The following is a 19,573-nucleotide window of genomic DNA, read 5'->3' as shown; positions in this document are numbered from 1 at the left end:
TGGTTCCCATCACCCCTTTATACTGACCTCCTCCGCTCTGTTTTCTACTCCAAAACATTAGCTGTCCATTTCCTTCTACAGATGTCTCCTGATCTGCTGGGTTCCTTTGCTCTAGATTCCAGCATCTGTGGTCTCTTATGGCTCGATTCAAGGAGCAGGTTATGTGCCCAAAATAGAAGTTACAGGCATTGCCAGATGGGGGAAGTATAAGTACAGAGTTATCCTCAATACATTTCTATCAACTGTGAGAAGATAGTGAGACATTGGCAGTTTCAGGCTAATGAACTGAAAGTTGGTATAACTGCAGAGGAATATGAAAGGTGTTAGGATTGCAATTTTCAGCTACTTCAATATCTATTATTGCAAAATATGTGCATAATGTTTACACATCACTGCCAAAGAGAAATTTTAAGTTTAAGACCACTGAGTTATTTGGTCAGATTGTAGATTGTGGGAAGTTCAATTCAGAACAATCATACTTGGAATAGAGTGCCAGTTCTGGCTAAAGAGATTGTAGGGACCTAGCAAAGCTATTACAAGGATTGCCATCTAATGGATATCTGGATCTTCTGAACACAGAGCAAAGGCCATAGAGATTTGTGTTTTCTGTGTTGAGATAATATAACCACACAGACTTGATAGAAGTATATGAAAGTAATTCCAGCAGAACACTTAAAAGTTAAGCATGATAATTGGAAAAGATCAATGACAAGCAACACACATCAAAGTTGCTGGTGAACGCAGTAGGCCAGGCAGCATCTCTAGGAAGAGGTACAGTCAACGTTTTGGGCCGAGACCCTTTGTCAGGACTAACTGAAGGGATAGCAAGAGTGCCTCTTCCTAGAGATGCTGCCTGGCCTGCTGCGTTCACCAGCAACTTTGATGTGTGCTGCTTGAATTTCCAGCATCTGCAGAATTCCTCGTGTTTAAGATCAATGACAGTTAGTTCAAAGGCAAAGGTAAGTGTGAAAGTAATCTGTACACAGTCCTTCAACGAGATTTGACTGCTTGTGAGCGGACAAAAAAGATGGTCATTGGAATGTAACAGGGAGAATGGGAAGATATCCACTTTAGTAAGAAGAATAGATAACCAAAATCTTATATATGTATTGCAGTTGAAGGAATATTTATTTGTTTATTTTATTCATTGAGCTAAAACGCAGAGTAGGTCTTCTGGCTCTTGAGCTGTGCTGCTCAGCAAGCCCCCAATTTAATCACAGGACAACATATAATGACCAATTAATCTACCAGCCGGTACTGCTTTGGACTGTGGGTGGAAACCAGAGCACCCGGAGGAAACCTATGCGGTCATGGGCAGAACGCACAAACTCCTTGCAGGCAGCAGCGGTAGCACAGGGGTCCATCACAGGGTAAATAGCAGGAGTGATGGAGTGTTGCCTTTTCTGCAGTGTGGAGGGAGGACTGGAGGAAATTTTGGTGTGATTGCATTTGGGAGGCTGTGGTCTATATTTTAGGAAGAAAACTCAAGAAGCAATGCAGTGAAGGTTGCTTGGATGCAGGGAGAAAGACAGTACAAAATTTTGTAAGAATGAATTCTGATTGTAATGAAGCAATTAAGATTCTGAAGGCTCTTAGAAAGACAGATGCAGTGAGAATTTTGTTGACTGTCACTGAGAAGGTGCCTGCATGGAGTATGCACCATGTAGTATGACTTTGACACATTGGTGAAGAGAAACTTCAGTTTAGTTGCTGCTTTCAGTAAAAGTGATTTCACTAAAGAACTCACAAATACTAAATAAGCATCAAATTTGCGATGTTGCTATTTGAGGAGTGAAATAGTGGGCAGGATTGTCTAAGTAGAACAGTGATGCTGACAGGTATTTAATGTTGGATACACTGACAAGCTCCAAAGATGCCAGGGGATTCTAGATGTGGAATGAATAGAAATGCTTCTTAGAGGAAAGGCTGTTGTTGGATCCCAGGGAGGATATTTGACAGAGAAATGCAGTGATGTATGCAAAGTGGAAGTATTTTTGGAGGTATGACTGACTACCTTTTACAGAATGGTTTCAGCCTACAAAGAGGTTGTTTAGCTTTTGAACTCTTAACAACTCAAGTTTTACATGACTTAGTTAGTTCACACCCCTGTCCTACAAATTCTTTCCTGTCAGATATTTATCCAACTCACTTATTTGGTTCCATATTCCACATTCCTTTTCTGTCAGATTCCATCATCTATAGCCCTTTGCCTCCATCCATCACCTATCGCTATTTCCACCTGACTTGCGCCAGACAGTCCCTCCTCAGCTGGATACACCTATTTCTTGAAATCTCTTGTGCCACTCTGCTCTCTCATATCATTATGTTGGCGATCTCTCATCTGTTCTTTCAGTCCCGTTGAAGGGTTTCTACCTGAGCAGTTGACTGGTCAGGTTTCCTCCACCAATGCAATCTGAGCGACTGAGTTCCTCCGCCAATGCACTAATGCAATCTGAACCACTCAGTTCCTCCGCCAACACAATCTGCACCACTCATTTCCTCCGCCAACACAATCTGCACCACTCATTTCCTCCGCCAACACAATCTGCACCACTCAGTTCCTCTGCCAATACAAACTGAGCGACTGAGTTCCTCCGCCAATGCACTAATGCAATCTGCACCACTCATTTCCTCCGCCAACACAATCTGCACCACTCAGTTCCTCCGCCAACACAATCTGCACCACTCAGTTCCTCCGCCAACACAATCTGCACCACTCAGTTCCTCTGCCAACACAAACTGAGCGACTGAGTTCCTCCGCCAATGCAATCTGAACCACTGGGTTCCTTCAGCAGCTCATTTTTGCTTCAGGTTTCACTATCTGCAGTCGATGTCTTCCTTTTAATGATGCATGATTGGATCCCCTCAGGGAATGTACACAGCAGAAATGTGGACATTGGCTGATTTTCTCAATCTACCTGCATATCGAAATCCCCCCTGATCATCATAACATTGCCCTTTGACATGCCTTTTCTATCTCCTGTTGTAATTTGTAGTCCACATCTTGGCTACTGTTTGGAGGCCTGTATTTAACTCCCAACAGGGTTTTTCTCAGCTTTGCAATTTCTTAACTCCACCCAAAATGATACTACATCTTCCGATCCGATGTCATTTCTTTCTAAGGACTTGATTTCATTTTTTACCAACTGAGCCACACCAACCTCTCTGCCTACCTGCCTGTCCCTTCCCCCAGTCTCACTAAACACTGCACCTACTTGTAAACCAACTGCCCTATCCTCAGCCCTATCACTGTGGTTCCCATTCCCTGTCAAATTAGATTAAACACTCCCCAACAGCTCTATCAAGCCTGCCTGCAAGGGTATTGGTTCCCTTCAGGTTCATCTGTAACCTGTCCTTTTTGTGCAGTTCATACATTCTGCAGAAGAGATCCAGAAATCTGAAACCCTGCATCCTGCACCATTTCTTCAGCCATACATTCATCTGCCAAATCATCCTAATCTTGCCCTCATTGACACATGGCACAGGCAGAGATTACTACCCTGGAGATCCTGCTCTTCAGCTTTCTGCCTAACTCCCTCACAACCTTATTCCTTTTCCTACCTATGTCATTGGTACCAATATGTACCATGATTTCTGGCTGTTCACCCTCCCCCTCTAGAATGCATTGACCCAATTCAAGACATCCCTGACCCTGGCACCTGGGAGACAACATACCATCCGGGTTTCTCTTTCACATCCATAGAATCTTGTTTCTGCTCCTCCAACTACTGAATCCCCTATCACCATTGCACTCCTCCCCACTTCCCTTCTGAGCCACAGAGCCAGACTCAGTGCCAGAGACCTGGTCACTGTGGCTTCCTCCTGGTAGGTTATCCACCCAACAGTATCCAAAGCAGTATGGCCACAGGAATGTTCTGCACAGGCAGCCTATTCCCTTTCCCTCTCACCCATATACTTGCCTCTTGCAACTTAGAGGTGACTACATCCCTGCAGCTCCTATCGTTCATCTCCTCAATTTCCTATATAAGCTAATGATCACCGAGCTGCAGCTCCAGTTCCTGAATGTGGTCTCTAAAGAGCTTCAGCTTGATGCACTTAATGCCAACATAGTTTTAAGGGAGACTGGAGGTCTCCCAAAGATCCCACGTATTACACGAAGAACATACCACTACCTCCGGACACATTTTCAGCATATTAACTCTGTACTCACAGGAAAGTAAAATTACTAGAAACTTATTTAGAACCTCTGTCTGTGCTTGCTGAAGCCTATTCTCACCTAAGCATGTTGAGCCAATGCTGGACCACTCTAACCAGGGTTACCCACTTCTTGCACAATGGCCGTTCTGTTTACATCTCGATTCATATGCCTGGAATCAGAGGAGGTAGACCAGATACAGGGGCAGAATAATGTCATTCGGCTCATCGAGTCTGCTCAGCCATTTGATCATGGTTGATTTATTTCCTCTCTCAACCCCATTCTTCTGCCTTCTCTTTGACACCCTTACCTATTAATAATCTATCAGCTTCTGCTTTAAATATATCTAATGACTTAGTCTCCACAGATGCCTGGAGCAGTGAATTCCACATATTTACCACCCTCTGCCTAAAGAAATTCCACCTCATCTCTGTTCTAAATCGATGTCTTGTATTTTGAGGCTGTGCCCTCTGGTGTCAGATTCTCCTACTATTGGAAACATCCTCTCCACATCCACTCTATCCATTGCTTTCACTATTTGATAGGTTTCAATGAGATCCCCCTTTATTCTTCTAAACTCCAGTGAGAACAAGTCAAGAGCCCTCAAACACTCATAAGTTAACCCTTTGATTTCTGGGATCATTCTTGTGAATCTCCTTTGGACCCTCTCCAATGCTAATACATCTTTGCTTTGATATGGGTCCCCAAAGTGCTCACAATATTCCAGATGTGTTCAGATAAAGCCTTGGCAATACTAGTCCTCTTGAAGTGAATGCTAACACTGCATTTGCCCTCCTTACTACAGCATTGACCTGCAATTTAATTTTTTGGGAATTGTGCTCCCTTTGCACCTTCAATTTTGAACGTGCTTCCTGTTTAGAAAATAGTCTACACATTTATTCCTTCTCCCAAAGTGCATGACCCTACACTTCCCTACCCTGCATTCCATCAGTTAACATGAAGGAAGAGGCAGTGTTGGAGCTTTATTAAAATATTAAGATAGATAGGCTGAATGAGGTATACTCCAGCATACTACAGAAAGTGAAGGAAGAAATTGCTGAGGCAGTTAAGGTGATCTTTCTGTCCTCATTGGCCACAAGTGTAGTTCCAGGCGATTGGAGGATGGCAAATACACCTTTGTTAGATGATAAGACCAAGACATAGGAAGAAAATTAGGCCATTCATCTCATAGAGTCTGCGCTGCCATCTCATTATGGCTGATCCCAGATCCCATTCAACTCCATACACCTGCTTTTTCGCCATAATCCTTGATGCCCCGACTAATCAGGAAGTGATCAATTTCCACATTAAATATACTGACGGTCTTGGCCTCCACAGCTGTCTGTGGCAGAACATTTCACAGATTCATTACTCTCTGGCTAAAACAATTTCTCCTTACCTCTGTTTCAAAGGGTCAGCCCTCAATTTTGAGGCTGTGTCCTCTAGTTCTCCCACCACAGGAAACATCCTCTCCACATCCACCTTATCTAGTCCTTACAACATTCAGTAGGTTTCAGTGAGATCCCCCTGCATTCTTCTAAGTTCCAGTGAGTACAGGCTCATTGCTGCCACATGGTTCTCATATGTTAACCCCTTCATGCTAATGAACCTCCTCCGGACTCTCTCCAATGACAACACATCCTTTCTGACTTATGGAGTCCAAAACTGTTGACAATACTCCAAGTGTGGCCTGACTAGTGTCTTATAAAGCCTCAGTATTATCTCCTTGTTTTTATATTCTATTCCCCTTGAAATGAATGCCTTGAAATGTTCAAAAAATAATAGGGATAACTGAGAATTATAGACCCGTAAAGGCTGATTTATACCTGTGTGTACTAGCTTGCGCCATAGCTTATGCAAGTGGGCTACGCTGTTGTTAGCATTTATACTTGTGCGTGTGGTGTGTTCCTTTGCTCTGCAATTCACCACCAAAATGCTAGTTGGCGGTGGGGTTTCTATGCCACTGTGTTGAGTTTCTTCCTGTTGAAACTCAACACGAAGAAACTCAAACTTCAAACAATGGCAACTGAAACTGAAGGAGGGTGAATTTTCTGTGCTTGTCCGGCCACTGAGAGACATGGATGAGGAAATGCATTTCAAATACTTTCGGATGTCGGCAGGTAGATTTGACAATTTGGTTCATTGTCTTCAACCGTTAATATCGCATCAGTGTACACACAGTATATTCAGAGACTGGCAATCACTTTTCGAGTTTTAGCTTTAGGTGGAAGTCAACAGGCTGTAGCAGCTAGCTACAAACTGGCGTCAAGCACAGGGTCCTCCATAATTTTGGAGGTCTGTAAAGCTTTATGGAAAGCATTGCAGCCAGAGTTCCTTCTCTGCCCTTCAGTCGCCCAATGGTAAGGTATTGCAGTGTAGGAGGAAATGTGATGCTACCAAGCGGACCAATCACAGTTGTTGAGGTCTGCGTCGCATAGTTACATTTTGGGAGAGGTGCACTGTAGGCTACAGCGTAGGGTTAACGTAGAGTACAGCATAGGGTATGCAGCTATGCCGCACCTACGGCGTACATTTGACGCACAAGTATAAATCAGCCTTAAGTCTTATGTCAGTGGTGGGCAAATTAATGGAGAGAATTCTCAGGGACAGGATTTACAAGCATTTGGAGAAGCGAGTCTTATTAGGGACAGTCAGCATTTGTGAAGTACAGAATATGCCTTATGAACCTTGAGGAGGTGACAAAATAAATTGATGAAGGCAGTGTGGTATACATGAAGACCTTTGATGGAAGGCTCCTCTGGAAAGCCATGAGGCACGGGATCCATGGAAACCTGGCAGTGTGGATTCAGAATTGGCTTGCCCACAGAAAGCGGAGGGCGGTAGTAGATAGAGCATGTTGTGCCTGGATATAAGTGACTAGTGGTGTTCAACAGGGATCTGTTCTGGTACCCCTACTCTTTGTGTTTTTTTTAGTAAATTACCTGATTGAGGAAGTGGAGAGGTGAATTAGTAAGTTTGCAGATGACTTGAAGTTTGGTGGTGTTGTGAAAAGTGTGCAAGGTTGTTGTAGGTTACAACAGGATATAGACAAATTGCAGAACTGCGTTAAGAAGGGGCAGATGGAGTTCAGTCTGGAGAAGTGTAAAGTGTTTCACTTTGGAAGGTCAAACTTGAAAGCTTATTACAAAGATTCTTAGCAGTGTGGAGGAATAGAGGGGTCTTTGGATCATGTACGTAAATCCCTCAAAGTTGCCATGCAGTTGATGAGTTCGTTAGGAAGCTGTGTGGTGTGGTCCTTCATTACTCGTGCGAATTGTGTTCAAGAGCTATGAGGTCGTGTTGCAGCATTATAAAACTCTGGGACAACCACACTTGGAGTACTGCTTTCATTTCTGGTTGCCTCATTATAGGAAGGATGTAGAAGCTATGGAGACTATGCAATGGACCACCTTTGATTTGGCCTAAGACAGTGTTGCTATCAGCACTGATATTCGGTGAGTGGGGACAGAAGACGTTTACTACTGGTTACCCATTTATTTTGAGAACAAGCCAAACACTAAACATTCAATAAACCATTCAAGTTACATTTAGTTATAAGTACTTATCTAAAGTCTTACCACAGTTCACTTTTACTGTTTCCATGGCATCATCTGTGACCTGGTTCACAGTGACTAAGACCAGGTGTTTTAGCCAATTAGCTTTATACTTTACCTGCACCTTGATATTATCAGCCAGACGGCAGCCAGTGGGAGGACTGTAATGTTTCTTAAACAGGCCAATCCCCAGCTTGCACGGGCCTTTGATAAACGGGTAAAATGGTCACTTTACTGCAACAGACCACCCCATGATAGACGTGGCACAGTGACACCCAGTCTACAAGCTTGTATAATCCCCATGGACACCCCACTATGCTATGTTTATACATACAAAACATAACACAATGATACCCAGAAATATCAGCCCACCAGCTGGTACCCACTGGGTTACAGAGTCCACCAACCTCCCAGTGCCCCATTGTCTTAACATTTGGCTGATGCATATGTGAAGCACATGGTCACCATTTTGGAAAGGTGCACTTTTAACTTCAATTTACTGCTTGCAATTTATAATCTACATTGAAAACTGGAGTCTGGTTCTTGCTTGAATTAATATCTGCTGCATTCACATAACTCGTAATACTCTGTAACATACCCTCCTCTTGGACCTAATTAAGTAGGACAGTGAAAATGCCCTCCGCTTTGGACTCCTTCCCCAATTACTAACCTAACATGTTCCTATGTGTACCTACATTTATGATATCTAACATTCCTAATTGACTATCTACAAGACTGAGCAGAGATGGCAATAGAACATTGCAGAAATTTGATTATATTCTCTTCTTCCCCTCAATCTCTGATAGCTAAACCTATCGTTAGTGGCTTTCAGTAATTACTCTGTGGGCAGGGTCACAGCAAGGTAACTTTGTTTCAGGTTCACAGGCAGAAGTTCACAATTCATTATTATTATCAGAATAATCTTGACAACCGATCTCTCTGTCTCTTTGATCGATCTGCTGGAGGGTTTGGGTGGTCTCTACTTGAATGGCTCCAAGGACCTCACCCGGGTGACACCCTCTCCCCCTCCCCCCCGCCCCAGTCTGATCACTGGCCCGATCACTGAAAGGGCCCAGCTCATTTGTGTTCACTTGCCATTCAGGCTGGGATGGCTGCCTTCAGATGCTGTCTGCAATTTCGTTTATTTTTCAGTTGCCATGCCATCGAAGCTGTGGAACTTGATGTTTCTGCTGCAACTCGGAAATCTCCCATGTATTTTTCCAATGTCTTTCTATTCTAATCTGTAACTAATCATCTACCTTTCAGAACGAGCCTTCATTACCAAGTACCATTACCATTGTATGTTAATGGGTCATTCATGGCTTGCCGTCATGCTCTCTGTGTCTTCTGAACTCCCACTTCCATTCCTTTTCTATTGCACGTTTGCTTCATTCAGGAGCTTGATGGTGAGTGTTTAATTTCCAGTAATGGGGTTGTTAGTGGGTTGACTCACTTGGTCTGCCTTCTCCCTCTGGTTCTCTCTGGTCAGCAGTGGTGAACTCTGATTTGTATTTTACCCGACACATGCTGGACTATATTCTATATCTGCATTCTAGGAGACAGGAATGACCTGAATCCTAGCTACTCATTTGCATTTTATGAGATACACTGTGACTCTGTCTCAACTTTGCAAAGTTCTTTCTGAAAGAACTAAAACTTAATCAGTGCATTGACACTACCCAATATATATTTTGTCCTATGGAACATTATTCTTAAGAAAAGAAATGTTTCAATTCACTCCCCAAGTGTTCCAATCTCCCTCCAAAAAGATATATTTCAAATTCTTAATTTGAGTATACACAAATCACCAATTTCCCAAAATGCTGATTTCTTTCTAGAATGTGGGAATCTCATATCTGAAATAGAGACATTCACATTTCCATCACGTTAACCTGGATTCCACATGGCTAGTGTGAAATCTGGGTTTCTCTCTCTCTCCAATACCTATTCCAAAGCAAAGAAATAAGTATACACAAACTTAAAACACAGATAAGACAAAACAATAATCTATGCTTACTCCTTTCTTCCTTCTGATACTTCACAAATAAACTGAAAAATACTTGGAACAAATATTTAATACACAATAAATGCGTTCCACAGAAAAGAAGAAAAGGAAAGAAGAGGATGGGGCCTCCCACGCATGCACACTTACACAATTTCTTGGACTTCTTAAGCTACGCCATTCTGTAAATTTATTTTACATAAAGTAAGAAAATCTTCCTCTTAGATTAATTCAAACACCCTTCCACTACAGAGGTAACAAACACATGGCAGACTTTGTGCTTACTCATTATACAGTACACGCATACACACTCTCACTCAACTGAATTCATATGTGGCCACACCTCACATAACAATTTTTTAACTCAAACCATTCACTGTTTATTATAGGGGGTGCAGAGTGAATGACTCCCTCCCTACAGGGGTGGAGTGGAAGGCATCACCCATTGCCCAACCACTGCTGCTGTTGAAGATGTGCCAGTACCTTTAGTGGAGTTTCCACTGAGGGATATAGGGAACCCTGAGTGGAATGTGAGGAATCCTCTGAGGGACAGAAGGACCCCTAATTGGGGGAGGTCTTGGAGAATGGCCCTTCTTCCTTAATGGCCTCCTTGTCTCTCTTTCCCTGGTAGTGCACCCTTCATGTGGTATAGATGAGTAGGAACCCCATTTCCCTATTCCCTCAGGACTCCGAGGTGTCCCGAGGTGAACAATGCCAAAATCTTTTCCATATGGGTCACACATGGCCATCCATCCCCAGCCTGTTTGTTTAATTTGTGCACCTACTTATGAGAACCTTTCCCCATGTATCTAATCCCTACAGTAGTTTGATGGCGGTGTCCTCAATCGCTGGTCTCAATGGCGGCAGCGCCACTCTCTTTAAGTGGGAAACTGCTGCTTTAACTAATATCCCACTATGGTCAAAGTTAACCTATGACTATCCAGTGGGTTGGCGCTGTTATGATAGATCCCTGTGATCAGAGTCCAGTGGCGAAGGGTTCTGGTCCCTTCTTCCCCTGTGCTCCATTCCTTACAAGGCTATCGTTCATACCCATAGCCATTCATCACCACTGAGGGAAGTGGGCAGCGTTATCAGGGCATTGTTTTAGGCCAACAGTGCCCCCTCCCCATGAACATCCACCTCCCAGCTGGATAAACTCACTCTGGCACCCCCTCCCTACATACCAGATCCTCAGCAACCACATGGGCAGAGGTTCCTCTTCTTCAGCCTATACCTGTCTCCCAAATCTGCCAGTTCCTTAGCAGAGAGCTGCCTGATGATAATTGTTTCAGTGAGATACATTACGTAATCCTTCCCAGGTCCCTCTCCCTCATGCAGCTCTTCTCCCCCAGCCTCCTGTTCCATGGAGGTTGGGGGGGGGGCTTTGTCAGCTCTGGGACTGTGTGACCATGGCTGCATAGGGGGAAATGCACTCAGTTGGAGGGGGAACCCCCAGGCTCTCTTCTAAACTCTCTTCCCCATCCTTACTATCTAACCAATTGTCTCCATCACCCCATCAATGCTGGGGTCACCTGCGCTCAACATCCAGGCTTAGACTTTAACGGCTTCCAGTTGCCAGTTATCCCTGTGGGCACCTTCTAACTGCTGCACTTTTACTAGCCAACAGGCCATCTCTGTACTCCCATCCTCTAACTCTCTAGCCTGAGTCTAAGCTGACTGGGCAGCCTCCCCCATGATGAAACCATGCTGATATCACAGTTCCACTTGGTTTCTCAAGTTGTATATCTCTTTCTTCTTCTGTGAGATTGTCTTGTACTTCTCCTTTGCTGTGGCTGCCAGGCAACCAGAAAGCATCCCTCTGGCTTCCCTTTCTCTCAGGAAACCCTACCTCATTAAATGTAGACACAATATGGTGTCCCATTTTTCTCCCATGGGAGTCTAGCTTGTCTGACCAGTCTACTAGCATCCTGTGGCCCGCCAGTAGATTGCTAAGCTTCCAAATCCTGCACTGTTGTCGGTCCACCCCGAAACTCAGCACTTCTCACATAGGGGTTCCCCCTCTTATATTTCCTTTTACACATTAATCTTCTGTTCAATCACCGAATCTTGCTCACAGCACCAATTGTGTGAAATCAGGTTCGCGGGTTCAGTGAGTGGGGATAAAAGACACTCACTACGAGTAAGTTACCCATTTATTTATAGAACAAGACAACCACTAAGTGTTCAGTAAACCATTCAGGTTTCAGTTGCAAACACTTAGTGAAGTGTGTGCCCAGGCGCCTTCTTACTGCAGCACACTTCCGCTGTTTCCATGGCACCTGGTCCACAGTGCCCAGAGAGTAAAAGAGACCAGGTGTTTTCAGCACACTAGATTTATACTCTACCTGTGCCGCAATGTCATCAGCTGGTGCAGGTATCAAACAGCAGTCAGTGGGGGTCTGCAGTGCGCCTTAAACGGGCCAATCCCTAGTAAGCATGGGGGAGCGGCTTTCTATGAATAGGTAAGATGGACACTTACTACAGATGTGCATTGAAACATACTGTAAAATATGTCGTTTGCATTAACAACCAACGCAATTTGAAGATGTGCTGGGGTCCATTCGAGGCAACATTAAAAATAAAAGCCTATAAGTGTTGCCACACATTTTTGGTGCCAACGTAACTGCAAAGTTAATTACAAGGAAGTCTGTATTTTGGGGAAGAGTACATGGAAGCTTGAAGAACAGATTTCCAGTTAAAAGTTATGACTGACAATTTGAGAAGAGTTTGTTAAGACTACCAATAGTCAAGTACAATTGCAGTTCCTTTCATCTTTAATTGCTTAAGTGTTCGATACTTCTGGAATGATTTTATGAATCTGTTGTCATCTTCAACCTTTCTGAGAATGATGTCAAGAGCACATTATATCTGATGTGGTTGAAGATAATTGTTTTCTTATTGGTGTTACTGTTGCTTTGCTTTAAATCAATTAGTTACTGAAAATGCCTTGTAATAATATAATTTATTGAGCCTTCTACTTTCTGAAGAATAGATGAAGTATTTTTAGCAGTGTTCTCATGATATTGCAGTAGTTTGGCATGAGGCAGAAATTGAGAAGGTCCTTGTTGCCACCTTCTGCTTCATATCCCCTTGTGATTGAGGTGACTGCTCAATGCTGTAAGTTCTGCAGTGACTGACCAGGCCAATGTCAGATCTGCAGACTTCCCTCCATGTGGGACGGGGGTGCCTGGTGGGCTGTGTTGGTGGTTACTGGGGGGTAAAGCACTCTTTTTGCTGTATATACTTTGCATGTTTTCTGAACAATAGAGAAAGCGCATGAATGCCGTTTTGAGTAGCAAAACCTGAGAAGCCATCGTGTTTATTTTATATTGTCATTTGGGCAGACAATGTTATATAAAAAAAACTCCTGTACTTTTTAATGAGTGTATTATTTTTATACTTGTACCATTTGCTAGGTTCAGCCAAGACAGCATCGGATTCTCTTTGAAGTGTTTGATGAAAACCGCTTGGTGAGTTCTTACAATCCGTATCGACCAGGAATAATTGCTCCACAGTAACATAAATGTTGCCATATGTAATGTAGATAAAACCGGCTTTCATTTTCAATGTTGCCTTGAATGGATCTCTTGTACGATAAGATGGACGCTTGGTTTCTACCTTGTTATGATCTTGCACTTCATTGTTTATCTGTACTGCTCTGTTTTGGTTGATTTTATACTTCATTATGCATTGTTATTGTTTAACCTTATTCGAGCTCAATGCACTGTGTAATGATTTCATCTGTATAAACATTTTGCAAGACAAGCTTTTCACTGTATCTTGGTACATGTGACAATAATAAACCAGTTCCAATGCAGTTCATGTCTGAAGAAAATCTTGTTTCACTTTTACATGAAATGTTTGGAAAAAGAAGCAATAAAAGGTTTCTTTTCAGGCTTGAGTCAAATACGAAAGTTTGCTATGGTGTCTACTTACTATGAGTATAAGCCATAATGGTAGTTTGCTTTAAAATGGAGTGGAACATTGTCAGTCCTGCGTTGTCTCATAGCAGTAGGTTTGCTATAGAGAAGATGGTTCTCCAGTTCTCTGTTGTTGCTGAACATGAACTAAAAATGCTGGAAACACTCAATAGCTCAGTTCTAATGAAATATTCATTCCATTTCTCTTTCCAGAGGTGTCCTCGGTCTACTAAGTGTTTCCAGCACTTTCTATTTTTACAGTTAAATACCTTTGATTAGTGATAAAGGCAATGCTAACCCATTATATAGTTTAAGTTTCAGTCAGTGTTCCTGTGCTGGTTACCTGCTCAGGTCGAAAGTATGCTGAAGATCTTCACCTGTGCTAGCTGAGTGAGATGCTAATTGGACTGGGTGACTTGAACTCCAGTTTTTTTTAATAAATGAAATATTAGATCTATTTTCCTTTACTCGGTTTGGAACTACATCACAATTGAGACATTCTCATTGATTATTCAACTATCAATGTTGAATTTATGTGAGTTTTATGCTCATCATTGTCTATGAACTTGTTAGAAATTGAAAATTGCCTATATCTAGGATTTCTGTTGCTTTCAAAGCAGTTGTTCAGCTGTCAGTTCTCAAAATGGTGACAATAATCGTAGGAGTGCTGTTCCATTTGAATCACTTTTAATTTTAGCAATTGGTACTTAAATAAGGATATTAATGAATAATCATGTTGGCATTTTTAAAAAAGCATGCCTTGCCGTGGACAATGCAATGTTAAGCAATACAGAAAAACAGTGAAGGCTGTTCATATTTTCTGTCAGTCTGATGATCAGAGAATTGTGCTAGTCTGTCGTAGAAATTTGAGTCTGCTTGGCTGGCTAGAATTCCAGGAAAATAAACCTGAGACGATTCTGGATTTGTAGGTCCTTTTCTAGGGAAGGTTTTGCTCTTTCCAAACATCTGTATTTTTTGCAGCCAGAATATTTCTATTAAAAAATAGTATTTAAGCAAGTATTCCTTCCTTTAAAGAAATAACCTCTGTCTGCAGCACATGCTGTATTCAGTCAGGCTGGTGCCTTCTGACTGAGTACAAAATAAAAAGCTCACAGGACCACTTTTACTTTTATTTGCAATTCAGGCTGTTCTACTTCTGTGCAGTAGTAGAAAACCTTTATAAAAAGGCATCTGTTTAAAATGGTGTAGTTGTTACAGCTTGATTATAAGCAGCACATTTTCCTTTGTGTAGCCACTTTTATCCCCAAAGGATATTCGGATAGTCATTATAGAATTACCAAACACTTTGTTTTTGTTTTTTGAAAAAAGTTTGACATTTTATTTCGATAACTTTGCTGAATAAACTATTATTTTGTATAGCAACTTATGGGCTTTGGAATACTGTTAATAAGGTATTATGGAAAGTGTCTAAATTTATATTCTAATTGCACGCATTAAACCCAAGGTAACGTTCTTACTCAGTATTTTTTTTCTTGTAAAACTTTGATCTTAGAATTGTGCTTTACCTTCCTATTGCAAACTATTTGTGGTCTTCGCCTGAAGTGTTCATATAAAGAATATGTGCCAAAGGAATAATTTCTGGGGTTATAATTGTTCTTATTTTTCATGATTATTACATGCAGGGCAGAGCATTTGAAAAATGCTTCTACATAAAAATAAATTACTTATTCAGTGCTTTCAAATCTCTGCAGCTGATCAGAAAGCTACAGGAAGAAAAGAATGTAGTTCTTTTGGCACAGCCATGAGTTTCAAATGTCAGGATGTGGCATTTCTGTGTGTGAAGAGAAAGGTTTTTCATAGTTAGCTGCACTGAACAGGCTTGAAAAGTACTCGCAGTCCACTATCAGCAGCATTTCACTCCAGAGGGATTCTAATAATAGTTCTGTTTTTGTTTTTTTTCCTGACAAGATTTACTTAAAATCATATCTATTCTTGATGATTGGGTTTCAATGTGTCCTGCTTTAACAGAACTGAAAATGTGAGTCTAATATCTATCACGAGCCAATTCTTGCATTGAAGAACTGACAAAAGCAGATTGTGTTCAACTATTAATGCATAGCTATGGAGTCTCTCGCAGTTGTTAGTAGAGGTTTCCAGTGTATTTACCATATCCCTGCAGTTTAATATTGTGGTAGTGCTCAGAAACCCCTTCAGTACTGAAGTGTACTGGATGTCGCTCTGAAATTTCCTGTAATGCAATACTATGGGGTAAAAATATGATGTTGGTTCAGTGCAAGGGAAACAGTAAAAGCTACAGTGTCTAGAGTGGTGCCACATTCTTGCCCTGCTTGGTGAGGATGAGATATAATATGTGAGACAGACATGCAAGAAGATTGTTTATTTTGGGTCAGATTCAGTCATTCATGCAAGTCAAGGAAGTTTAATTGAAGCAAGGTTGGCTGGAATTCAAACTCTGCAGCAGCTGAGCTCCTTGTAAAGGTTGCTGAATTTTCAGCGCTGTGGAAAGGACTGTGCCTTTATTCCTTGCACTTTGCAGACATTCATGGATTTTCAGACTTCTTGGAGGTATTCCTACGATCAAGGATTTTGTTGTTTTATATTTCTAACTTCCTGGGCTTACTAGTTATGGTTCAATAATGATTGGAATGCTGCTTGTCACATCAGCTATTTCTGCCTATCTACAGCTACTGATGGTGACTGTATCCCAAGTTGTGGTGCTTGCTATGTTCGCCTTCAGCTTTTCCTGCAAACTATGAGATTTTAACCAGCTCGGATCCATTCCAAACTAGGACCACATTTGTTTTATATTTTTAAAAAAATGGCCCGCCACTTGCGATTGCATTTTGCGACCAGGAGGAGCAACACGGACCCACTGTCTGAAGCTTCGGGGGAGAGCTTGGAGAGTAACATTTGTATGACAGTTGAGACTCTATCAAGAAAGAATGTTAATCAATTGACTACGCCTGAGCCTGTAGTGATGCCAACAGTATCACAGGCTGAATGCATACTGCAACGTAGCTCTTCATTGTTCATACCGCAGGTTAGTAATAATGATCAACTGCGCAGAAAGAGTTCCACTTTGCAGATATCACTACAGTCCAAACAGTCGAGTAGGCACGGTGAGTCTGGTAACAGTGTCAGCTGTGAACGCGCTTTGTGTAGCACCAATATACCTTTTCACCAACAACTCTTAGATCATACGGTGGTGCCTGCCAAAACATCAGCAAAGTTGAGGAAATCAAAGGTGCCACTGAGGCGCTGCTCATCACTGGTGATATTTCCTCAGAGTCCTTGCAACACTCCTCCAGCCACACTGACCAGCCCAGATCCTTTTGCAGGTCGAAGTGGCAATTCCACACTAAGTAGATTTCTTCCTTGCTCCCAAGAACCAATTCAAAGTGAAGATCGGATTGTTTCAAAATCCAAAGAAGCAAGTACCTGTTGTGTTGCAACAGCAGTTAATGGGCTGCGACTGTCGAATCCAACCTATTCTAGTGAAGTTAGAGACATTAAACCACTTTACTGCAACGGGCATCAGTCTGGTAAAAGTCGAGCACTAGATTGTGGTGAAGAAGATTCTGAGTGCCAGGGAAAAGTGAAGAAACTGCACAGACCTTTGAATCACATTCTGCATTTGAATTGCCAAAAAGCTCTTGTATTGGGAACAGAGACCAAGGAAGGACAGATATACCATGAATCATTTGTAAAGGAATTTAAACAGAGCTCTTTAAATACTGGGTGTACACGATATCAAGATATCAAATTAATAAGGAGCACGTCAGTATGTTTGCCTTCATTCAAACACTCGGAGTGCCAAATAAATGATAATGGAGTTATCGAGGGGGAAAATGTACATGGACAAAGCAGACGCCCCATCTTTCAAAGAAGCCACTCACTTGAGGTTCCCTGCCAGATGGTCTCTAGTAATCACTTGAGACTGAGACATTACTGTTCAAAAGTTGTGAACCCTCAACTACAAATCCATGTAGCCCCGAGACCAGAACACAAAATCTTTGTTTCAGAGGAGAAAATAACTGGAAGCTGCAACAAGGAACCCAATGCAAATGTTTGGGGACAAGAGTATAAGGTAAGCTAATTCAATAAGTTGGTCAAAGAAATTATAATGTCAGGCTTACAAAAGTGCAGGTTATGCTAGAGTATGTAAATGTGTCTCAAAGACAAATTTTAAAATAGAAGAAAAGTATTCTGTTTTTCTTACTACTTTTCATATCATTATGTGGGTAGTGTTTATTTGTATTATTTTGAGCTGTTTGTGGAGAGTGGCAAATGTAGGTGGTTCTGAAATTAAAATCATCAAACTATTTAGTTCAATAATATTAACATTTATCATAATGATGATAGACTCTAGTCTTGTATTGATTTGTTGTAATGGTGTCAGTATTCTGGTTATATTTGTTGACGTAGACTGTATGGATGTTAAAAGAATTGTCAAAGCACATTGTCCATTGTATAGATATTCTAATTTAAAATAGTCTTTAGGCCAATTGTTACGCTGATAATTAATCAATTATTTGAGTTCTCGAGGAAAGATTTTAATGGATCTCCCTGTTAGGAAATTAATTTAAATTAAATGTGTGAAGTGAACTGTAAATTAATGTTCTGCACTATTAATTAACCACAAAATAAATTGCTACTAAATGTCTACAATCAGTCAGAATTCTGTTTTCTGCTGATAAGCTTCATCCTAGAAGAAGAAACTGTTATTTATCCAGAAAAGCACAAGCAAATTAAAAATACTCTGGCTTTGGCACTTGCAGAACAGCATATGTGAAAGCCTTTTGACAGAACAGCTTATCATGAACTCGCAACTAATGCTGCTGTCTTAATCCAGCATTGTAAACATCTCGTTATGCTTGACAAAGAACATCATATTGCAGTCTTTGAATTTGCATCATTGATGTTCTCTGAACAATCTGCTCTTTCACAAATTTTAAATACCTTTTTTCCTTTGAGTAAGTAAGTGTTAGGTAGTAAAGATGTGTCTTGCAAGTTAAATTTGGATATGAAAATCCACTTCCTACTATTTAAAATATTTCTACTTGTAGTTTAGTTAATCTTAGTACCATATATTAATGATTTCCCATTGAGCAACTTGGTTCCCTCCTCCTAACATACAATCTTTAATTAGCTGTGGACTTGTGCCTGTTTGGATAAACAGACCTTTATTTCTAGATTGTATCTTTTTTAAAACCCAGAATATATTTCATCTTTTCTATTTCACTTATTAAGTTGAACATAAATTTATCCTCCTGAATCAAATCTGTATGTGTTGGCTTTGCATTGAAGAGATTATTAGGGTTTTTAAAATAAATAGACAGTTAGGTTATCCCTTTGTTTTATAAACTGGATCAATATTAGATTTGCTAAATATAGTAGAGCGTAGACCTGATTTAAAAATATTGCTGCCAGAATATTTCTCAGACTCCAGATAGTCTGGCCTAGCACACTTATATGGAAGGTCTGAGTTCAAATATAACAACTTGATATTGGAGTAGCGGTGGTCACTGTCAGCCATCTGTACAGAGCAGCCATGAAATTGGATCAGCACCATGGTAGAGTTCTGTTGTGCTTACAGACGTAAAAAGTCCACACACTGCTCTATCACTTGGGCAATAGATTTCAGCAACAAACTATCAGATGACCTGCTGTCTATAATTAACAGCTTGTTAAAGGCTATTTTTCAAATCCAGGCAGAAAGGTTTGACTACTGTTTTGTGACAGGTTATTACATTGAGACACTCTAATTACTATGGATATCCAGTAACACTTCTAAAACAGTAACAGAAAATGATAAAATTCTGAAGAGATTTGCAACATGGTTAATTTTTTAAATTTCGAAGATAAAGCTTTTTGAAGATTGGCAGTGTAACTTTAATCCTTCAAACTCTGCAGATAATTCTATATTGTCATTAGTATGCAGGAAAGCCTCCATGACAAA

At 41.2% G+C, this 19,573-nt stretch overlaps 2 protein-coding genes across 2 annotated transcripts in view; both read left to right on the top strand.

Moving 5' to 3' along the window:
• Nucleotides 1-19,573, top strand: part of nedd4a (NEDD4 E3 ubiquitin protein ligase a) — a 242,825-nt gene that overhangs the window by 90,049 nt on the left and 133,203 nt on the right. Inside the window, exon 5 of the mRNA XM_063065708.1 lies at nucleotides 13,129-13,182. Within this exon, the coding sequence (XP_062921778.1) occupies nucleotides 13,129-13,182 (54 nt within the window). The remainder of the gene's footprint in view (nucleotides 1-13,128; nucleotides 13,183-19,573) is intronic.
• Nucleotides 15,099-18,117, top strand: LOC134355598 (E3 ubiquitin-protein ligase NEDD4-like). The gene has a single exon (XM_063065710.1). It carries the CDS (start codon nucleotides 16,433-16,435, stop codon nucleotides 17,708-17,710), a length of 1,278 nt encoding a protein of 425 aa, XP_062921780.1. The 5' UTR covers nucleotides 15,099-16,432; the 3' UTR covers nucleotides 17,711-18,117.

Source organism: Mobula hypostoma, chromosome 13 (genome assembly GCF_963921235.1).
Source record: "Mobula hypostoma chromosome 13, sMobHyp1.1, whole genome shotgun sequence".
Taxonomy (NCBI): domain Eukaryota; kingdom Metazoa; phylum Chordata; class Chondrichthyes; order Myliobatiformes; family Myliobatidae; genus Mobula; species Mobula hypostoma.
Note: the sequence above shows the minus strand (reverse complement) of the source record. Positions and strands in the feature narration are given on the sequence as shown.

Bases quoted from the DNA above. Each gene is read 5' to 3' on its own strand.
- LOC134355598 (XM_063065710.1), top strand. From the start codon at position 16,433: ATGGCCCGCCACTTGCGATTGCATTTTGCGACCAGGAGGAGCAACACG.